This window comes from Bos indicus, chromosome 13, assembly GCF_029378745.1.
Source record: "Bos indicus isolate NIAB-ARS_2022 breed Sahiwal x Tharparkar chromosome 13, NIAB-ARS_B.indTharparkar_mat_pri_1.0, whole genome shotgun sequence".
In the NCBI taxonomy this organism is placed as follows: Eukaryota; Metazoa; Chordata; class Mammalia; order Artiodactyla; family Bovidae; genus Bos; species Bos indicus.
The window spans coordinates 16,141,338-16,164,822 of record NC_091772.1 but is presented as its reverse complement, the minus strand read 5'-3'; the positions used below and the strand labels follow the sequence as shown (position 1 = coordinate 16,164,822).

At 45.5% G+C, this 23,485-nt stretch overlaps 1 protein-coding gene across 3 annotated transcripts in view; it reads right to left on the bottom strand.

Moving 5' to 3' along the window:
* Window positions 1-23,485, bottom strand: part of SFMBT2 (Scm like with four mbt domains 2) — a 176,005-nt gene that overhangs the window by 138,803 nt on the left and 13,717 nt on the right. For 2 of the 3 annotated variants that reach the window (XM_019972925.2, XM_070800760.1), the window contains exons 2-4: window positions 20,629-20,782; window positions 14,788-14,882; window positions 11,294-11,534 (exon numbers count right to left, since the gene is read on the bottom strand). In XM_019972925.2, the coding sequence (XP_019828484.2) occupies window positions 11,294-11,534; window positions 14,788-14,882; window positions 20,629-20,728 (436 nt within the window). In that variant the 5' untranslated portion in view covers window positions 20,729-20,782. The remainder of the gene's footprint in view (window positions 1-11,293; window positions 11,535-14,787; window positions 14,883-20,628; window positions 20,783-23,485) is intronic. The other variant, XM_070800761.1, reaches the window with a different exon arrangement.

The following is a 23,485-nucleotide window of genomic DNA, read 5'->3' as shown; positions in this document are numbered from 1 at the left end:
TAGAGCCCTAGAGAGTGTGGTCCACCTCAATGAGAAGCCCTCGCACCGCAACTGGGGAGTGGCCCCTACTCTCCAAAACCAGAGGGAGCCTTCGCGGCAGGAAGAACCAGAGAGCAAGGAGGAATCAGAGCAACCAAACAAGTACAAATAGTAAGTAACTCGTTACATGCTTATAACAACAAAAAAAAAAACTGGAAAAGAAGTGGCTCTCAAAACATCTCCCACCCAAACAAGGAGAGAGACGATACCCATGTTGCCTGAATTTCAAATCAACTTCTCATACCTCTGAGCCAGACAAGTGAGAGCCTCAGGAGTGAAAGGCCAAGCAGAAAGGACTGACAAATAAATCATGACATCAGCTCTGCACAAAACATCTTTTCCAAAAATAAGTTTATCATGATGAGTCCATGCCGTCCACCAAAAAGCTGACTGCGTCACAAACATGCTTCATACAAAATGCTTAATATTAACCATACTGTATATTCAAACAAAAAAAAAATCAGGCACATAGTAGAGCCTCCATAAATAACCTTTCATAGATGGATATAAAAATCGTTCCATTCTAGGTCAGTGGCATCCTCTGTGGACCGAAGTGGCTGCTGGCACCCCGGACAGGGTCCTTGCCCATCAACCCAAGACCTTCCTCTGCCAGGTCCTTGCCCCATCAGGGAAGAGCTTCGAGATGTGTCCTTTACCACGACCAAAGAAATTCAATGACATACATATAAACCCATAAAAGTCCTATGATGGTAAGCACTTTTGAAGCCCTGAGGACTTATAATCATCTAAATCACAAGAAAAACTGTCATAATGAGTGGACAAGATGAGAGACAGCATAGGAGAGTCAGGGAGAAAGAGAGGTCAGAGGTGGTTTGAGGGCCATCAGATCTCACCCCATCCTTTATCCAGGATGGATACAAAGGGGCAGGGGTGAGAGGGTGAGGGGAGTACAAAACCTTCAGAGACCCACAAGGCCCCAAGCACAACTACTCAGGATGAACGGAAACCTCCGAGGCTCTACTTTTGAAGATCTGATGGCTCCGCTTCAAGTGTTCTCAATTTGGCATTCTAAAATTTTTCACTGCTTTAAACAGTTGCAAAGGATGTCATTTCCTACGTACTGCTGACATGACATTTTGAATAAAATTGCTCTATCACTCCCATAAAATATATTCAACGGAATAATCTGATCTCTCCCATCATACATTTTCAAACAGACATAAATAAGCTCCTTACTGGTTAATTTGTGTAGCGTTCCTTTTTCTCCTTGAAGTCACAGATCCTCAGACTCTTACCCTAACATGTGCTTAGTTAGTTGCTCAGTCGTGTCCAACTCTTTGCAACCCCATTGACTGCAGCCTGCCAGGCTCCTCTGTCCATGGGGATTCTCCAGGCAAGAATACTGGAGTGGGTTTCCATGCCCTCCTCCAGGGGATCTTCCCAACCCAGGGATTAAACCCAGGTCTCTGGCATTGCAGGCAAATTGTCTACCATCTGAGCCACCTCCCCAAAGTCTGTGCTGGGTCTTAGTTGCTGCATGCAGAATCTTAGTTGTGGCATGTGAGATCTGGTTTCCTGACCAAGGATCGAACCCGGGCCCCCTGCACTGGGAGCATGGAGTCTCAGCCACCAGACCACCAAGGAAGTCCTTCCCCAAAGTCTTTTATGGTTCCTCTGACTTTTCTTCTCTGCAGCAACCACAAAAATTCATATGTGACAAAAACTGTAAAACATAATTAAACTTCTCAAAATTTCTCTGATCACAGAATAAGAATTACCTTTAGGCTTAGGCCACTGCCAACTGTTTTTAGTCCCGAGCAAAAAACAATCTATAACGTTACAAATGTCTGATGATTAAGCATAAAAAGGTAATTGTCATATGTTACTGTTAAGGGTGGAGAGTCAGGGTGAGGCCTTGAGAAAAGGAGGAATCGCTGCAAACACAGAGTCTGTGTTTAGTGTCACAAAGCATGCACCCTAGGGACACATCCTTCTCCAAAGTGGATAAAGGATGGCTGAGGCGGGGGAGGCACAGCGATGGGGACACTCCAGGCAGATGGAAGCTGATTCCCCCAGTCGACCCGTGCACAGCAACCCTTGGAAAGATGTCAGTGCACAAAGGACTTGGGAAATGCCACTGGAAACCAGAGGACAGGTCTGCTGGTAACAGGTCTGGGGCCCAGGGCAAGAGGGCACATTCAGGTCCACAGACACGGACCACTTCCACGTGGAAATAGTTTTAACTTACTTATCAAAGCAAACTAACTGTGAATTACGTTCTATCTGCCGACGCTGACAAATACATCTTCAGTGGACAGAATCAAAAAGGATGTAAAAATCTGTGGCTTATATATGACTACAGGATGGCAAAATGCCAAAGATTACTAAATTTAATTATGATCACTTGTCTGGGTGTTCTGCTGATGGGCTAGCAATGTTTGGATGAATAATAAAATAAATCAGTAAACTGTTTTATATGTGTGAATACATGTGTGCATGTATGTGTGTGTGTGTGTGTGTGTGTAGAGAGAGAGAGTCCATAAAATTTGTTTCTGCCTTCAGTTCAGCAAAATCATGTCTAGTTAAAAAAATAAGAGAGAAACTCCAGACATATAATTTGTCTACTATTCACAGAAATCATCTGAGATTAAATCATACAAATATACTTATGTGAGGGCTTCCCTGTGGCTCAACTGGTAAAGAAATTGCCTGCAATACTGGAGACCTGGGTTTGATCCCTGGGTTGGGAAGATCCCCTGGAGACGGGAAAGGCTACCCACTCCAGTATTCTGGCCTGGAGAATTCCATGGACTGTATGGTCAATGGTGTTGCAAAGAGTCAGACACAACTGAGTGACTTTCACTTTCTTTCACTTATGTGCAATCAACTGGGTCTTAGAAAGCATTACTACCAACAAAGCTAGTGGAGGTGATGGAATTCCAGTTGAGCTATTTCAAATCTTGAAAGATGATGCTGTGAAAGTGCTGCATTCAATATGCCAGCAAATTTGGAAAACTCTGCAGTGGCCACAGGACTGGAAAAGGTCAGTTTCCATTCCAATCCCAAAGAAAGGCAATGCCAAAGAATGCTCAAACTACTGCACAATTGCACTTATCTCACACGCTAGTAAAGTAATGCTCAAAATTCTCCAAGCCAGGCTTCAGCAATACGTGAACCGTGAACTTCCAGATGTTCAAGCTGGTTTTAGAAAAGGCAGAGGAACCAGAGATCAAATTGCCAACATCCGCTGGATCATGGAAAAAGCAAGAAAGTTCCAGAAAAACATTGATTTCTGCTTTATTGACTATGCCAAAGCCTTTGACTGTGTGGATCACAATAAACTGTGGAAAATTCTGAAAGAGATGAGAATACCAGACCACCTGACCTGCCTCTTGAGACATCTATATGCAGGTCAGAAAGCAACAGTTAGAACTAGACATGGAACAACAGACTGGTTCCAAATAGGAAAAGGAGTACATCAAGGCTGTATATTGTCACCCTGCTTATTTAACTTATATGCAGAGTACATCATGAGAAATGCTGGGCTGGAAGAAGCACAAGCTGGAATTAAGATTGCCGGGAGAAGTATCAATAACCTCAGATATGCCAATGACACCACCTTTATGGCAGAAAGTGAAGAGGAACTAAAAAGCTTCTTGATGAAAGTGAAAGAGGAGAATGAAAAAGTTGGCTTAAAGCTCAACATTCAGAAAACGAAGATCATGGCATCTGGTCCCATCACTTCATGGGAAATAGATGGGGAAACAGTGGAAACAGTGTCAGACTTTATTTTTGTGGGCTCCAAAATCACTGCAGATGGTGACTGCAGCCATGAAATTAAAAGACGCTTACTCCTTGGAAGGAAAGTTATGACCAACCTACATAGCATATTGAAAAGCAGAGACATTACTTTGTCAACAAAGGTCCGTCTAGTCAAGGCTATGGTTTTTCCTGTGGTTATGTATGGATGGGAGAGTTGGACTGTGAAGAAAGCTGAGCACCGAAGAATTGATGCTTTTGAACTGTGGTGTTGGAGAAGACTCTTGAGAGTCCCTTGGACTGCAAGGAGATCCAACCAGTCCATTCTAGAGGAGATCAGTCCTGGGATTTCGTTGGAAGGAATGATGCTAAAGCTTAAACTCCAGTACTTTGGCCACCTCATGCGAAGAGTTGATTCACTGGAAAAGACTCTGATGCTGGGAGGGATTGGGGGCAGGAGGAGAAGGGGATGACAGAGGATGAGATGGCTGGATGGCATCACTGACTCGATGGACGTGAGTCTGAGTGAACTCCGGGAATTGGTGATGGACAGGGAGGCCTGGCGTGCTGTGATTCATGGGGTCACAGAGTCCGACACGACTGAACTGAACTGATACAATTACAATATTTTCATCAAAAAATCTAACGTGCAAAAATAAAAATTTTAAACTGCCGTGTCTTCAGAGAAGAATCTGTGTGAAGGGTTGACTTCTCCCAGAAAGAGGGACTCTCCAGCAGGAAGCTCTGAACTTCCTCAGCAACCACAGGTCTTCTGTCTCTCCAGGAAACGGTCACGGGACTAGAATGGCAACTCTGCCCTGGGCCTGCAGCCTGCTGGCCTCCCCCATTAGACTGTGGACTTGCCAAACCTCCACAGCAGGGTGAGCCAATGTGTTACAATAAATCTGGGTAGGTTGGGTGGGGTGTGTGTATGTGCACGCTTCTATTCATTCTGATTCTCTGGATCAACACAACACCAAACTCTACTCTGAAATCCCACTGTCTAAGCCCCCAGGACTTTGCATACAAGCTGTATTTGCCCAGCGTTCACAAGGTTCTAGGCTCAGGGCACAATCCATGCACACATCAGTCACTTGCTGAGAACTGGAGTCAAACAAGGCAGACTGTCCCAGAGACCAAACAGAAGGACGCAAACTGGAGAAATGACCCTGGAACAGAGGCACGGTCACGGAAAGAGGGCACAACCCTGGAAGGTCGGCAAGGCCCAGGAACGTGGAGCCATGATGAGAGCCTTCATAAGAAGCAGTGTGAGGTCAAGAGGCTTGTTTAGGAACTCAGAGGAAGAAGAGAAATTGAAGTGCACCTCTCCAAAAGGCTAGAAGGAGGTAGAAGCGTGATGGAGACCAGAAAGATGGCACTGAGGTTTCCTAGACAGACGACACTGGACAGACGCCCTGGAGAGAGGACACTGAGGGCTCCTGGACAGATGATACTGAGGGCCCCTGAACAGAGGACACTGAGGCTCCTAGACAGATGACACTGGGGGCTCCTGGACAGAGAATACTGAGGGCCCCTGGACAGAGGACACTGAGGGCCCCTGGACAGAGGACACTGAGGCTCCTGGACAGATGGCACTGGGGGCTCCTGGACAAAGGACACTAAGAGCTCCTGGACAGACGGACTGAGGGCCCCTGGACAGAGAATACTGAGGGCCCCCGGATAGACGATACTGAGGGCCCCTGGACAGACGGCACTGAGGGCCCCTGGACAGATGGCACTGAGGGCCCCTGGAGAGAGAATACTGAGGGCCCCTGGATAGATGATACTGAGGGCCCCTGGACAGACGGCACTGAGGGCCCCTGGTCAGAGGACACCGAGGCTCTTGGACAGATGACACTGGGGGCTCCTGGACAGAGGATTCTGAGGGCTCCTGGACAGATGACACTGAAGGCCCCTAGACAGAAGACACTGAGGGCCCCTGGACAGAGGACACTGAGGCTCCTGGACAGATGGCACCGAGGGCTCCTGGACAGATGGCACTGGGGGCTCCTGGACAGAGAATACTGAGGGCCCCTGGACAGAGGACACTGAGGGCTCCTGGATAGACGATACTGAGGGCCCCTGGACAGAGAACACTGAGGCTCCTGGACAGATGGCACTGGGGGCTCCTGGACAAAGGACAGTAAGAGCTCCTGGACAGACGGACTGAGGGCCCCTGGACAGAGAATACTGAGGGCCCCTGGATAGATGATACTGAGGGCCCCTGGACAGACGGCACTGAGGGCCCCTGGACAGAGGACACCGAGGCTCTTGGACAGATGACACTGGGGGCTCCTGGACAGAGGATTCTGAGGGCCCCTGGACAGAGGACACTGAGGGCTCCTGGACAGAGGACACTGAGGGCTCCTGGAGAGATGGCACTGAGGGCCCCTGGACAGAGAATACTGAGGGCCCCTGGACAGAGGACACTGAGGCTCCTGGACAGATGGCACTGAGGGCTCCTGGAAAGAGGACACTGAGGGCCCCTGGACAGAGGATATTGAGGGCCCCTAGACAGAGGACACTGAGGGCTCCTGGACAGAGGATATTGAGGGTCCCTGGACAGAGGACACTGAGGGCCCCTGGACAGAGGACATTTAAGCTCCTGGACAGATGGCACTGGGGGCTCCTGGACAAAGGACACTGAGGGCCCCTGGACAGAGGACACTGAGGCTCCTGGACAGATGGCACTGAGGGCTCCTGGAAAGAGGACACTGAGGGCCCCTGGAAAGAGGACACTGAGGGCCCCTGGACAGAGGACATTGAGGCTCCTGGACAGAGGATACTGAGGGCCCCTGGACAGAGGACACTGAGGGCCCCTGGACAGAGGACATTGAGGCTCCTGGACAGAGGATACTGAGGGCCCCTGGACAGAGGACACTGAGGGCCCCTGGACAGAGGACACTGAGGGCCCTTGGACAGAGGACACTGAGGCTCCTGGACAGAGGACACTGAGGGCCCCTGGACAGAGAATATTGAGGGCTCCTGGACAGACGGCACTGACGGCTCCTGGCTCAGGGTCAGAGAGCAGGGAGGTTCACTAGTCAATGTCAAAACTGGGGAAAACGGCAGTCCCCAAGGACCCACTGTGCCAAGGGGGGTGAGCCTGTCTGAAGGTGAGTGAAGACTTCTCTTGCTCTGTACTAGGGTCACAGTAGTAAAGGGTCTGCCCACAGCAGACCACTGAGAGCTGAGAGCCCCCCACAATGGACCACCAGGACCAAAGCCCAGTCGGGAGCAGCTGGAGGCCAAGATCCCTAAGTGGGAAGTAGGGGAGCAAGGAAGAGAGCTGACGGGTGGGCTTGGGACTCCGACAGCATTAACCGTGTGGAATAGGGACCAGACCACAGGGCAAGGAAACCCACAGGACTAACTCACCCTCACTTCCACAAAGAATTAAACACTAGCCTGATTTAAAGTACATATGCTGCAGGGTTAGGAAGCAAAAGAAAATAAACACATTTATGACTAACACCAAAAAGGAAAATCTCATAGTCCCGCTCTGTGCTTACGATTTTCCCATGGTGCAGAAAAACCCAAATAGCATCTGATACAATTTACATAACTTTACATAATCTCACGATTACCATTTGGCAAGGAAACTCCAGAACAGATCTCTTCGTTTATTTGCCTCCAAAAAATGACAAAATGGAAAACAGTCTGGACGGAAGTTTTCCATTCCTCTTCTTAAAAATCTCAAAAAGCCAAATCCACCACTTTTCCTAATAATAATTTTCTTGAATTTTTCACATTAAACCATCTAACATTTAGTCAACTCCAAGAGTCCACTTAGATTTACCCTTTCTCTTTGACTCTATAGTATATATATTTAATTTTCTTATTAGTGTACAAATCAAATTCCAGTTACAATATTAGACAGCCAATGAAAACAATGTGATTGTTTAGGTTTTGCTAGTATTGGTAAAATGTCGTTAAATTTTTTTAAAAAATAGGAATTTTAAATGCTGATTGTCTCATGTAACACAAAGTCTAGTTTGAGTCCACAGTTATACAAGGGTTGCTGCTGCTGCTGCTAAGTCGCTTCAGTCGTGTCCAACTCTGTGCGACCCCATAGACGGCGGCCCACCAGGCTCCCCCGTCCCTGGGATTCTCCAGGCAAGAACACTGGAGTGGGTTGCCATTTCCTTCTCCAATGCGTGAAAGTGAAAAGTGAAAGGGAAGTCGCTCAGTCGTGTCCGACTCTTACAGACTGGTAGGTTCTGTCACCCACTCATATTATAGGGTCTTGTGTACCAACGGCCACATCTCTTATTTCACAATCAACTATAGCCAAAACAATAATTCCCCCAAAGAGTCCAGCACCAGCTTCACAACCAGGCAGGATCCAGTCCCACAACCTAACAGAAGGCACAGTCACACTTTCTCCCAACACTTCATGAATAAACATCCCTGTATTCAAATAAGTTACCTATTAACTAACTCCAGTCATTCTGATTCAACCTAGAACGGCAAATGGAGTCATTCTGGCAAGACTGCAGAGTTTGCAATTCAAATTACGGAAATTTTAATAATGGGGAAAATAAAAATTAGTGGCATGAATCCTAAGGCACCAGAATTCCAATACTGTCCTTGCAACAGTAGAAAGCGCACATAAATACGATACCTCTCAATGTATAAGCCAGGGGCTGGGAGGGTAGGCATTACTTGGACGGGCATCCTCGAATGTGTTTACATGCAATCTCACAGGAGCATTCCTTTCCGGGATTCTGCGGGTACCTGCCAGGATGCCAAAGCTCCCCAAGCCCAGACGTTAAGAGGCAATGTTGTTACTTCTGAACAAATAACAGTCAAACAGTCACTGGGTTAAACGATTTCCTTACATTATCACCATAAACAATAATTATTTGGCAGCTGCCCTTTGCAAGCGTGAACGTGCTTATGAATAAATCGAGCTGTATTGATTCAGCAAGCTGAAATGCTTTACATTTTGCTCCGGTATTAAGAGCTATCATCCTCCACTGCACTTAGTGAGGCTTTAATGTACTGCGCTCCTTAATACTTTTAATAAGAAAGATTAGTGGCTATTAGCTCTGGAGCAGGAACACTGCTCTTGGAATGGCCAGTGGGTCACTAAACCCAAGTCTCTCTGAACCTGTCTTTACTAAAGGTTCTCTCTTAACAAACTACCACAGGGCTGCTGCCATGCTGCTTCCTCCCTCCTAACATCAACGGTGTGCTGATGGCCTGCACTGATTCAAAGATTAATCTCACTTACAAGGGCAAGGCAGGGACTTCCCTGGTGGACCAGTGGTTCAGAATCTGCCTTGCAATGCATCGGATGCTGGCTCAATCCCTGGTCAGGGAACTAAGGTCCCATATGCCACAGAGCAACTAAGCCTGCGTGATCAACCAGGTATAGTTGTGGGATGTACTTGGTTCTCTGTACGCAAGATTTTCCACCTACTAAGCCCATACGCCACAACTAGAGAGTCTGTGCACCTTGATGAAGTTCCCCTATGACTCAACAAAGATGTCACATACCACAACTAAGACCCAAGGCAGCCAAAATAAATGCAAACAAACAAAAAGAGCAAGGCAGGAACATACAGGACTGCAAAAGATGCCACATGCTTGGTAAAAGATCATCTAAAATTTTAAAAATGACCCTTTTTCAGGGAGGTGACTTTAGAAGACAGAAAGCTACTTGAAGAATCCCAAAATGACCTGAAAGACTGGGGCCCTGCACCCTACATGTGACCGGAGAAGGCAGTCCTCTCCCTTCTCCATTAATAAGATCACCCAAAACTCCCGTCCTCTAGCTTGATCCAGCAGTATGTTGAAACTGACATCCACGTCTTGACTAGTCTCTCAGAAACTGAGGGCTCCCAGATCTCAGGGTTCCAAAGAGGAAGCAGTCTACAATTCTGTATCGGGTGAAATTCTATCCATAGCAGGCAAGAAAGGACTCAAACGCTCATCATGATTTCCCCACCGAGTTTGCTCCCTGATCCACAGAAACATCACCGGCCCCAACAGTCACAAAGAAACCTGACTTCTGTGCTTTGCACAGACTCCCGGGCTGGAATTCCACTGATTCTAATCCCACAGCAAACTCCACGCTTCGTGTACCCAACAGCAAAACCCGTGCCCTCCTCCTCCTCTCCTTCCCATGGATCACAAACCAAGGCAGGTAACATTGGAAAGCTCTTTAGAGATTATACACTAGCACCTCTCATTTCAAGGAGGAGAAGATGGAGAGGTCTTACCCAGGTCCCTACAGGAAATGGCGGACAAGAACTCCCATGTCTGGCTCCACCTCCACGTTCCTGCTTTTCCCACCCCGTGATTCCTGGGATCAGTAAGAAAATCTTTAACCACACAGCATCTCAAACAAATACATGAGGTGTCACGGACCACTTTCACTTGTGTTAAATAGTCTGGGACGCCTTTCAAGTTTAACCATGACAAAGATCAAGCAGGTACAGCTGTGGGATATACCGTGCGATGAGCTCTGCAAGACAGAAAACCACACCACCAAGAATCCTTGTGCAAAAACACATCCCACGATTCCCTCTGGAACGAGCTGCTATCTCTGGCTACAAAGCAATGATTATCCTGCACTACAGCAATCAATAAACCTCTTGCCCCGTGAACCTGCGACTTCCTGACTTTGTTCTCTGTACGCAAGATTTCCAAGCCGTGTATCGATCACCTACTCAATTTTGTTAAAAGTTCTCTAAAACGAGCAATAAAGAAATTCTCCAATTAGCATCACTTGGGATGGTCTGAACAGACTTCAGATCTTTCAGTCACATTAATGGTGTCTCTTTCTCACGGGGTTTCCCCATTTTTCACTTGCAATTTGTCATTTTAAGTGTGCCTGGGTCTTGCCTAAGAGCACGAAGTCAAGAGGATACAAATTTGATGGTGTTTCTGAAACTAGGGTGGATGCCACATTTTTCACCCAAGCGAGAAAGAGAATTGATTCATCAACTCTGCCCTCTTTTCTAAAGCTACAACGTGGATTTTTTTTTTTTTTTAACTAAATGAACCCATCAGCTCTTAAGAGTATTAAAATTCTGTACCCTGGAACTTCTCTCTAAAACGACCCCCTGGAGGATGTATTATAAAGTGAAGAAGCCCACTCACATCTTCTCCAAGTGTTTTAAAAGTGTCAAAATTTAAGAGTAAGGCTTGAGATAAGCAAGGACGGCAAAAAGGCAGGATTTCACCCAGAAACAAGGCAAGATAACCCATCAGCAGGAAATAGAGAACAAGACCTCCACTGTCAGCATCACTTCGGCCTTCCTTTCCCTATCTCCAAAAACCCACACAAGGACTGATTAAGCTCAAAGGTTATAAAGGGCCATGGTGGGTTCAGCCATCAGGTTCAGCTCCAACTCTTGAAAACACACCCAGCTCTCCCTTAGTCCAGCACCCTCAGGCTGAAGCCACTCAAGAACAGATAGTGAAAATGGTGGATCTTCCAGGAAATCACAGTTATCAAATCGCTATGAGGTTTGTCTCTGAGCATCACAAGTGATACCCGAGAGCTGGGCCAGCCCATGCTCACCGTCCGGGGGCATGAGGGTCTTGTTGTTCTGCGTGCACCACCCCACGGGGTGCAGGTCTGCAATCACCACATCACACCAGAAGTCAGCCCGGCGGTCCTCCCCGTAACCACAGTAACGCAGCAGCAGCAGCTGCCCACAGGTGGTGATGACCGTGGCCACCCAGTACGTGTCCGGGTTCTTCTTGTTGGCCACCTCCAGCTTCATCCCCGGCTGGAAGTTGCTCTGAATGCTGATCTCAACCTTAAAGAACCAAAACACAAGAAGTCCATCACACGCTAGACACATAACATCCAGAAAATAACAAGAACGATTACAAACATTAACACTTAATATTTGTTTCCTGAGACCGTCACCGCCTAAGAGAAATATAATGTGAACCACTGGTGAGTCATTAAATTTCCTAGTAGCCACTTCAAAAACAGATAAAACAGATGAAATTAATTATAGTAATGTATTTTATTTAACCCAAAGGATCCCAAGTAGCATCATTTCAAGATGTAAGCAACATAAAAAAATAGTAATGAGAAAGTTTACATTCTTATTTTCCAAGGAAGCCTCTGAAATCTGGTGTGCATTCTACACTTAACGGCACGTCCTGTTACGAAACAGAACTTGGGTCTGTTAGTCAGACGTCCAGTAAAGTCAATCGACAGACTGGGCTGTGGTGCAGGAAAGTACAGCATTTACTGCAGGGCCAAGCAAGAAGAATGGGTAGCTCATGCTCAAAAGACCAAACTCCCTGGGTTTTTAAGGCAAGGTTAGGGATGTGGACCACAAAGTATGCAATCAGCTAACGCACAATTCTCTGACTGGTTGGTGCTGAGGTAACAGGGTGATGTGTTCAGAAACTCAATCATCAACCTTCTGGTTCTGACGTGTCTGGGGTCCACATGCTGCTGGCTGCCATGCAGTTAACCTCTTCTGGCTGGTGGGGGTTTTGGTATCTGCAAAACTACTCAAGGATCATGCTCAGAATATTATCTGTAGCCCATGAGGAGGAATTAAGAGTCCTTGACTTTGTTTTATGGCTGAACTATTATTATTTAGGGCTTCACTGGTAAAGCATCTACCTGCAAACGCAGACGACACGGATTGGATCCTTGGGTTGGGAAGATCCTCTGGAGGAGGAAATGGCTACCCATGCCAGGATTCCTGCCTGGGAAACCCCATGGACAGAGGAGTCTGGCAGGCTACAGTCCATGAGGTCCCAAGAGTCAGACATGACTTGGCAACTAAACAACAACAATTATTATTTTTTCTTTTCCCTTGTTCATTTTTCTTACTTCTCTGATTAAATCTGCTCTTTGAAACTCAGAGAAGACCTTAGGAGGCTAAAGCGTTGGAATTAGGAACATGGGTATTTGTCCCCAGGAAGGTCCTGTAGTGTCCTGCTCACTTTCATTCTCAATTTGGACGACACACTTTCCAAGTGCTAGATAGCATGTGGCTAGATAGCATGTGAACGGTGCAGCCTCAGAAAATGGATTTTCTTTTTTTTTTAATTAAGGGTTATCATCTATGAAGGGGCTTCCCAGATGGTGCTAGTGGTAAGGAACCCACCTGCCAATGCAGGAGACTTAATAGACAAGGGTTCAATCCCTAGGTTGGGAAGATCCTCTAGATGGCAACCCACTCCAGTATTCTTGCCTGGAGAATTCCATGGACAGAAGGGCCTGGCAGGCTGCAATCCATTAGGTCACACCAAGTTGGACACGACTGAAGCAACTTAGCATGCACACAGGCGCATCTATGACTATTTGCCAGCCCTCCTCACAGAAGAAAGCTTTCCAGCCTTGCAAGCTACAATATTCTAGAGCAGGCACATCAGATGTCCCTGAGTATCTGCTGTGCAAAGAGATGATGGGATTATAAACTGTTCACCCATGGGTCCTCTGCAGTACAGGACACTATACCATGATTGAAAGGGAGGGAGGGGAACAGACTGGATTAAAGAGAACAGCACTGACTTCATACAGAGATATTGGTAACTTCCCAGTACAGAAAGGAAGGAAAAGTTTTGGGTCAATTGTTATTTAGTTGCTAAGTCATGTCCAACTCTTGGTGATCCCATGGACTGGAGCCCTCCAGGCTCCTCTGTCCATGGGATTCCTCAGCAAGAATCCTGGAGTGGGTTGCCATTTCCTTCTCCAGGGGATCTTTCCAACCCAGGGATAGAACCCACATCTCTGCATTGGCAGGTAGTTTCTTTACCACTGAGCTTCCAGGAAGACCTACCTCATTCCTAAAGTGCCTGGAGAAATCCACCAAGTCCTCCTGGCACCAGAAAAGGCTCGCGTTACAATGGCTTTGGCAAAACGGAAACCACTTGGTATGCCAGGTGAGTTCTAGTTTTGTTACGTTTTAATATTTGGCTGCTGGTTTCACTAAATGGCCACGATCCCATTCATAATAGTAATTATAACAATCTAAGTGTCAGTGTTAAAAAGCAATCAGGAATGCAATCCACCTTTAACGAGGTCATGCAAGTTTAACAAGGTCTTAAATTCTTTTTCAAAAAACACTTCCCCTCCAAAAAGAATAAAATGTTGCATTAAAATAAAGTGTTTTCCTAATTCAGCAAAAGAGCCAGAGGGAAGACCAGGTAGAGAAAGTCCCCCAATTTGCTTATGATGGCTAAATCTCTGCCTTGGGAAGCCTGGTATGGGGAGGGTCGGGGGGAGGAATGTCTCTCATTATTAAATTTTCATTTCCAGTAAAGCAAAGAGTAAAACCCAGGAACTTGGGTCCTAGAAAGTTACTCTTTTTCTTGCTAATGATGTAGCACCAAAATCTCCTATCTAAGCAAACACTGGATGAAAACTTGTTTTTTTTTATTTCCTGGGACTTGCCCTCTGCTTGGCACACTATTTGCATTGTTCAAAAAAAGTATTGATGAGGGTGATTTTTTGGTTTGCTCCAAATGTTTCCTGAATACTTCTGGCGTTTCCTATAATTAGGCTCATCTATCCACAAATGGCTAGATGGCTTTTTAGGTGTCCTTTCAAAGTAAAAATATCAATGCAAAATTAAAATATACAGTCATTAAGCCTCCTAAAAAGACATGACTTGTAACACCTACTTGCCTAGTTTGCTTTTATTTGCTCACATCAACCTTACCTGTCTCCATCCCCCAGACGGACGGAAACACAGCCTTCTGCTCTGGCTTTTTGAGGCACAAAACAAGGCTGAAACCCGTGAGCACCTGCCCTGGGCAGGATCAGAGCAAGGCTCACCCCCCGCTCACTTCCTCATCTCCTCCGTATTTCTAAGAAACTGTTAGTCGCTCAGGTGTGTCCTATTCTCTGCGAACCCATGGACTCCTCTGTCCATGGAATTCTCCAGGCAAGAATACTGGAGTGGGCAGCCATTCCTTTCTCCAGGGGATAAATCTGGGCCAAATTTATCTTCCCTTTTCATTCCCTTTCGCAAAACAGGTTTGGCATCTCCCACACCCCAAACGCAAACCAGAAGAAGGGACATCACCACCACTTACATGTTTGAAGGATGTATGTGGGGCTGCACTGGCTCCCGTCTCTTCCAAGTACTCCCCCCAGTTAAAGCCGGTCTCCTCCAAACTGGAGCCTTCTTCTGTGGAAAGACCAAAAAAAATTAGAATTTTTTAACATTTAAAAGAAACACCCAAAACAAAAACCAAACCAAAAAACAAACAAACAGAAAATCAATACTAGCAAGAAGAATGGAAAGGCACTGGCCTTCCACGAAAATCAGAAACTCTTTGGTGCAAGAGAGGAACAAATTCAACGTGTACATGGGTACTGCTGAATTCTTTTTCAAAGTTCTCATCTGCTGGTTTTAGAAACAGAAGACTGGAAAGAGACATAGAGGCAACCTAGGAGTGTGTCTATGTATGCTCAGTCACGTCCCACTCTTTGTGACCCCATGGACTGCAGCCCGCCAGGCTCCTTTGTCCATGGGATCTCCCAGCAAGAATCCTAGAAGACGGCTGCCATCTGCTCCTCCAGAGGATCCTCCCTACCCAGGGACCAAATGGTCTCCTGCAGCTCCTGCACTGGCAGTCGGGCTCTTTACCACTGAGCCACCCAAATGTCCATCAGTAGACCAATGGATGAAGATGTGATACAATCGAATATTACTCAACCATAGAAGGGGAGAAATGGGGTTATTTGTAGAGATGCAGATAGACCTAGAATCTGTCATAGAGTGAAATAAGTCAGAAAGAGAAAAACAGATATCGTCTATTAACACGTATATGTGAATCTAGAAAAATGGTGCTGATGAACTTCTTTGCAGGGCAGGGACAGAGACACAGAAAATGGACATGTGGCCACAGAAGGGGAAGGTGGCACAAATCAGAAGGTTGGGATTACCATGCGGACACTTTTGGTGCTGTCCAGACCTGACCCTAAGGAGCCCGCGTCAGGTCCAGAAGAGACCTGACGGCTCCAGTCCCTGGAAGCAGTGGGGAGACCACAGGCAGGGCTTAATCTCAAGTTCAACTCTGAACCCACTCCCCAGAACTCCTGATCCTCCACAAGATTCTCACCTAAACTGTCACCAAAAAGGCTGTTTCTGCCCAATGTGAATTCATTACAAGCTACATTTCCACTCTCCTCTCCCACTAAAACAGGCCACAGCAGCTCTGGTGCTCACCCAGGCATTCACGCCCGTCAATCAAGAAAGGACAAGGTATTATCAGGGCCCTCCTGATCAGTGAGATCAGTGCTCGGGAAAGCACAGGTGCTCTCTATCATCTAAACAAACTTCTGAGGGACTCCTCTGGAGGTCCAGGGGTTAAGAATCCGCCCTTCCAATACAGAGGGTGCGGGTTCGGTCCCTGGTCGGGAAGCTAAGATCCCGCAATGCCTTGGGGCCAGACTTCGGTGCTGTTAACTCTTACGTATGCTGTTTTAGAAGGTCTTGTAGGTCTTCATGGGGTCACAAAGAGTTGGACACAACTAAGTGACTGAACAAGAATGCTGTTTAACAATAAAATCATGCACAAAGTTGAAGATTACCCACAAGACACCCTCTTGGAAACTGTAGCAATGACACCTCCTCAGCCACCTATGCCCTGAGCAGCTGATTCTCCAAAGACATCTCAAAAAGCAACACATAAACACACAATGTTTATGAACGGAGGTCTCATAAACCCACAGCAAATATTTACAGCTGATTCACAAACCTCTTAAACCCATCCACATTTTATCAAGGAAACTCTCGACAATCTCTCTTCTCTGCACAAGAACCGGTGGGAGGCATTTCTCATGATGTGATGTAATGCAAACAGACTATGACGAGCTACTACGGAAATGTCACGACTTAAAAGAAAGGAGGGTTTATTAGTGGTGATCCATTTCTAGAATACAGAACGCTGGGTATGTGACCAGAATCATTCCTATTAACTAGAAAAGAATACTGAACACTTTACTGAGAAGTGGACGTGCAGACTTTACAGTGAAAGATGGAATCAACACAGGACTTACCCATCTTTTTTTAAGGGATCAGATCTTGGGTTGTAGACTATTACCATCTGAAATAAGACTAACTTTGCAAGGGGAAAAAAAATTTTTTTTTTTTGGCCATGAAACATGTTGAATCTTAGTTGCCCAACCAAGAACTGAACCTGTGCCCCCTAAATGGAGTCTTAACTAGGCTGCCAATGAAGCCCTTTGCAAGCAAAATATTAAACCTATTTCCAGTACCCAGTCAAGGAACAGAAAACCAGCAGGTTTAGAGTAAATTCAATCTTCATCATTCTAACTGCTGACAGTCCCTAGGATCACAAGGTTTAGAAAACCGTTCTACTGTTGCAATGAGCCAACTCATTGGAAAAGACCCTGATGCTGGGAAAGATTGAAGGCAAAAGGAAAAAGGGGTGAGGATGAGATGGTTGGATGGCCTCATCGACCCAATGGGCGTGAGTTTGAGCAAAACTCCAGGAGATGGTGAAGGACAGGGAAGCCTGACGTGCTGCAGTCCCTGGGGTCACAGAGAGCCACACACGACTTAGCCACCGCACTGTAAGTACCCTGAACAGACACACGTGTGGATGACACTCAGCAAGGACTAGCCAACGTCCATCCTAGGTCTGAGTTCACGGCTGCAGGACCACACCCGGGTGGCGGGGAAGACAAAACACAAGGCCCTCAAGGCTGTCTCGGCTTTCCAGACCCCAAGAAGGCCGGAGAGACTTTCCAGAAAAAAAAAAGAAAACACCCCATTCTCCTAGTTAGGGAGGCAACAACTGTTCAAAGAGACTTTAAAAGGGGAGGAGGGAGAATATTATTGGGTCACACTGAACTAGTCCCCAGCAGGAAGAGTAAGAGATCTGGAATTTTCTACGAAGAATGTTGATTCCTTTCCTTCCCAAATAGCAAAACCCATGGAACTCTGGTTCAGTCGCAAAGTCGCATCCACTATTCACATTGGTATACCCCTAATACAAAAAATATATCTATCAAGCCCACATTTCCAGCATAATTCTTTCCCTCAGTGGCTTGCCCTGTCTGAATGTGCAATGCCACTCTATCTGCAGGCTTCATCAGCAAGTTACATTGAGCTGGTCTGAAAAAAGAACGTCAAGGAATCTCCACCAGCACACTGTTCTGCCTGCTTTCATCACTGCAACTGAAGAAATGGAGAGTTCCAGGAATCCGATCCCGACCCAACTTTCTCCTGTGAGCCTCGTATCAGAGCTGCCCAGGCTGTCCGCTGGGGAGGCCTCGGAGCATCCATGGGGCTTATCCTGGGGGTGGCCTCAGGGCCCCCGGGAGGAGGAGGAATTTTACATGGTAACCCTGAATATTCTCTGGAAGCACCGTTACTGAAGCTGAAGCTCCAATACTTTGGCTACCTGATTCAAAGAGCTGACTCGTTAGAAAAGACCCTCATGCTGGAAAAAACAGAAGGCAAAAGAAGAATGGGACGGCAGAGGATGAGATGGTTGGATAACGTCACTGATTCCACCAACTCAATGGACATGAATTTGAGCAAACTCCAGGAGATAGTGAAGACAGAGGAGCCTGAAGTGCTGCAGTCCCTGGGGCCACAAAGAGTCAGACACGACTTAGGGACTGAACAACAATTTCATTGAGGGGACTCGAGTGTCATGGGCCCCAACTACTACTTGAGCCTTCCTTAAAATGAGGCAAAATGAAAAATAAAAAAGCTGTTTATGAGACACAGAGTCCTCTGTGTGAAGCTGAAGTTTTCATAGCAAAAAGTGGATCATTAAGCAGGAAACTGCAGCAACTGGGAGCAAGCGTGGGGGACCCCCAACTACACAAACACCCAGGAGCAACCACGTTAAGACTCATGGTCTCATTAAAATGCAAAGACACATCTTGTAACTTTTCAGATGGAGGTCAAATCTCCCAGAAGTTAATGGTCATTTTTTAATGAAATCTCCAGAGCAATGTTTATGATTCAGAGCCGAGCTGTCCTTATAAAAGTTGCTGTTATGTAAATATCACAAACCTTTATTTTTAAAAAATTATCTTTTTTAAATAAACTCTTTTTTACATCAGTAGTTAAAAAAAGATGCATGTGTAAATTCACTGGTTAAATAGAAAATTCAATCAGAGATATCCATTGCTTTGTTTGGGATTTCTTAAAAGGAGAAATATTTTAGCACAAATTCACAGAACCTAAATATCTTTCACATCATGCTCTTTAGGACTTGGTGCTTTTACTGCTGTGCTCCAGGTTCAGGCCCTAACAGGGGAACTAGGATCCCTCAAGCCTCGAGGTACAGCCGGAAAAAAAAAAAAAAAGGAAAGAAAGGGTCTTGGGAAGGGGCATCCGAAAACTGGGCAGATCGCCCTGGCCCTCTCTTTCTGGGCACATGGGAGACAATTTTACTCGGTCGCCTCCCTTGCAGCGGCCAAAACCCGCGACTAGTTCTAGTCAAGAGATTGGGAGCAAAGGTCTCCTCTGGGCTTGAGTATTTAAACGTTGATTCAAACCCCTCCAACCGGGCTCACCCCTGTGAGGATAGACCTCGGAGCACCGTGGGGCTCGAGCTTTTAAGCGCTGATTCAAGCCCCTCCAGCCCGGCTCACCCCCGTGAGGACAGACCTCGGAGCACCATGGAGAGATGACAGCCCTAAAGAGGGTATGGGAGGACTTATCGGACAGAGCCTCCACTGGCCCTGCTCAAACGATATGGCCGATTTATAAGCACTTACTGTGTTAAGCTACTGAGGTTTTATTTTCTATTGGAGCACAGCTGATTTGCAATGTTGTGCTCATTTCAGGTGTACAGCAAAGTGACCCAGTTACACATACACACACACACACCCCACACACACATATATATACTTCATCAGATTCTTTTCCGTTATGGTTTATTACAGAATATTGAGTAGAGTACCCTGTGCTATATACAACAGAATGTTGTTGTATCTGTTATATATATAGTAGTGTGTATATGTTAATCCCAGCCTCCTAATTTACCCCCTCCCTCTTTCCTCATTAGTAAACTTAAGCTTGTTTTCTATGTCTTTGAGTGCCTTTGTTTTGTAAATAAGTTCAATTTGTACTATTTTTTAATTCCATATATAAGTGATATCATATGATATTTGTCTTTCTCTGACTGCCTTCACTTAGTATGATAACCAGTCTCTGGATTCAAATATGTTGCTGCAAATGGCAGTATTTCATTCTTTTTGTGGCTAAGAGTCCATTCGCATCTAGGTACCACATCTTCTTCATCTATTCATCTGTCGGTGGACACTTAGGCTGCTTTCAAATCTTCACTACTGTCAACAGTGCTGCACCAACAGTGGGGTGCATTTATCTACAGTTTTGTCCAGATATACGCCCAGGATGGGGACTGCTGGATCACAGAGCCATTGAGATTTTGAAGTGGAGAAGGCAATTGCACCCCACTCCAGTACTATTGCCTGGAAAATCCCATGGACGGAGGAGCCTGGTAGGCTGCAGTCCATGATGTCGCTAAGACTCGGACATGACTGGGCGACTTCACTTTCACTTTTCACTTCCATGCACTGGAGAAGGAAATGGCAACCCACTCCAGTGTTCTTGCCTGGAGAATCCCAGGGACGGGGGAGCCCGGTGGGCTGTTGTCTATGGGGTCGCACAGAGTCGGACACGAAGCGACTTAGCAGCAGCAGCAGTCACCTTATTATAACCTAGCCTGCTCTGTCTAGTATTTTGAACCCAATTTTGCATTAACTTTCAAGCTGCCATATGCTTATAAATATCCCTGAAGATCTCAGAACAAGCAGTATGTAAACCCTCAGAATACTGCCCCAATGTTTTCTAAACATTCTCGGGAAAATACCGGTCAAGACCTCAAAGGGCCAAACTCGTATAGGAAACAAACTCCCACCTGAATCAAGATCTCCATTACGATCTGCGGAGCTCTGATGTTTTTCCAAGGGTGAGGATGAAGGGTCCTGCATACTGGAAATTGACACACTGCCCTCCATTCTTAACGGCTGAGATCAAGGTCTTCTCTTAATTCATCCTGTAGGAAGAGTTACCTAAGGGAAACCAGCAACAGCAAAGTCAGAGCACTGTAATCGTAACCACGAATTTCTGAACTCGCCAAAACTAATGCTACCCCATCAAAGCTCCACCATTTCATTACAACATGCAGGGTATGACGTCATGTTAGCAACAAAAAATCCAGGACTGAAGACTAGAGAGCACATACCCGCACAAGGTCAACAACAAGGTCACAGCACAGCAAAAGCACCCATTTTCTCCAGCTCATCACCACCAGTAAGATGGACACATTTTTCATCAATCAACAGAACTGCCATTCAATCAACAAAATTGCCATTTCAACCCCCGAATCTACCTTGGCGGCATTAGTAAGACACTCCGCGATCCACCTTCCCCCTCCTTCTCAGGAGGAACCGCACCCACCTCCCATCCCCTGCCCCGGCCTCAGCATCCCCACACACAGGGAAGGTAACTGGTATCTCACAAGTGATTTGTTACCAAAACCAGATAAAGCATCACTGCATGCCAATAACGTGCTTTCTGACCAACTGCACTTTTCCTGTAATAAGATGGCGATTCCACACTTGCATTCTGATACAACTGGTAGGAAAACAGGCAAAATTACAGCCGATTCTCACAGAATCCTACAATCTGGTTTGTGTACTTCACAGCCAGTGAAATACTCAGGTGCTATTATTACGAAGAGTCAGCCAGTGAGGGCTGATTTGCCAAAATAGGGACCCGATCCTTGCACTTCACTCTGCAGGCAAAAGTGGGCACTGCAGGGGAAGCGAAACGATCAGGTTTGTTTCAGAAAAATCATTAGAGCAGCTGCATGCCAGACAGAAGGACAGACAGGGAGAGACTGAATGGAAACAGACAGAAAACAAGAACATGCTGAGTGACAGGGCATCATCACCTGATACAGAAAAAACGGAGAAATTACTTCCTAGTACTTTGTACCTCTTAAGCCCCTCCCCCTAACTTGCCCCTCCCCCACCCCCTCTCCCCACTGATAACCACTAGTTTGTTCTCTATGTCTGTGAGTCTGCTCCTGTTTTATTACATGCCTCTGTTATATTTTTTAGATTCCATATATGTGATAACATACAGTATTTGTCGTCCTCTGTCTGACATATTTCCCTAAGCATAATACCTTCCAGGTGCATCCATGTTGCTCAAATGGCAAATTTTTCATTCTTTTTCATGGCTGAGTAATATTCCTTTTATACCTATTTAAATCTGGAGAAGAAAATGGCAACCCACTCCAGTATTCTTGCCTGGAGAATCTCACGGACAGAGAAGCCTGGCAGGCTTGGGGTCACGAAGAGTCGGACGTGACTTAGCAACTGAGCACGCGTACCTATTTAAAAGCCGTATGTGATTAGCAGCTGCCATACTGAACGCCCAGACCACTGCCTAGGTAAGCAGAAGTTTATGATATTTGAGTTTGGAATATGCCCTAAATCAGCACCAATTCTTGCCTCTCTTAGTAGTTTTAATATATAGCAAGCTAGTTAAAAGAACATAGGAATCTTAAAACCTAAAGAACTTCAAAAGCAGACTGAACAGTTTCTCCATAATATTCCAAAATTTTTCATTGCAATCTTCTTAAAAGTAGTAGGTTTTTAGTGAATGTGCTGTTTTTATACCAAAACAATTCCAAAAGAGAAGCAATCTTCACAGCTAAGTTATGCCACTAAGATTACAGCTTCCTTCATTCATCTGCAAATTAAAAGAAAATCATTCCACCTCAGAACTGTAATCAGGCACAGTTTTTCTGCAAGGAAAAGTCTATGAACCTAACTACTAGTAAATTAGTCAAATATCAGTAGCTTCTATGCCCTTAACAAAGGAGGAAAAAGTCTGCTCAAGTTTTTAAGATTCCTATTGATTCAACTCTGTCTGCGTCTAACTACATGCTGTAAAAAGGTAATCAGCGACTGTAAAGTAAGTTCAATTTTAATGAACCAGACCCATCATTTTAAATAGAAGTCAAGAGCAACAACATTTATACCAAAAATCCACACTGATCTGTAAGGACAAGTAACAAGTCTTTGTCTACTCAGGCAGCTGCAAGATTTATTTATTTTGGTAAATGACATGTCACCATTTGCTTTTTCGCAATGCAATGTTTACTTTTTTCCTTTCCATAAAAGGTAACCTTTCCACTTTCTGCAGAAGTCTTGCAAAATAAAATTAAAAACGGACAAATTAAAATCACTTGTAATTCTAACACCCAGGGACAATCTCTTTTGTATTTATATTGTCTCCTCCTGATACTTCTCTGTGGGTTTTTTTTGCATATAGAATTTAGAATTTTAATTCATTTCCATTTAATATCACCTAGAAAGCATTTCCCCCACATCAATAAACTTCTCTGAAAACATGACTTAAAACGATTGTATGATTTGTATTACAATATGAATAGGTTATTTATTTGCCATCCCTCTCCTACTGCTGGCCATTATTTTGATTTTTTTATTTTTCATTATTATGGGCATCGTAATTTGCAATTCTCCCATGACACCTCAGCTCTTTCCCACATTTGAACTTTGTTGGTATTTTTAATGGATTTTTAAGAGCCCTGCGTATCTTATCCCGCAAAACCCTTGCAGACATTTTCCCTTAATTCTCCCCTTAGCGATACCTTCTGACACATGTATGGAACATGCTGTCTTTTTCAACTTAGTCTGATCCACCGATTCACTTTATGTCTTCTAAAAATTATATTCATA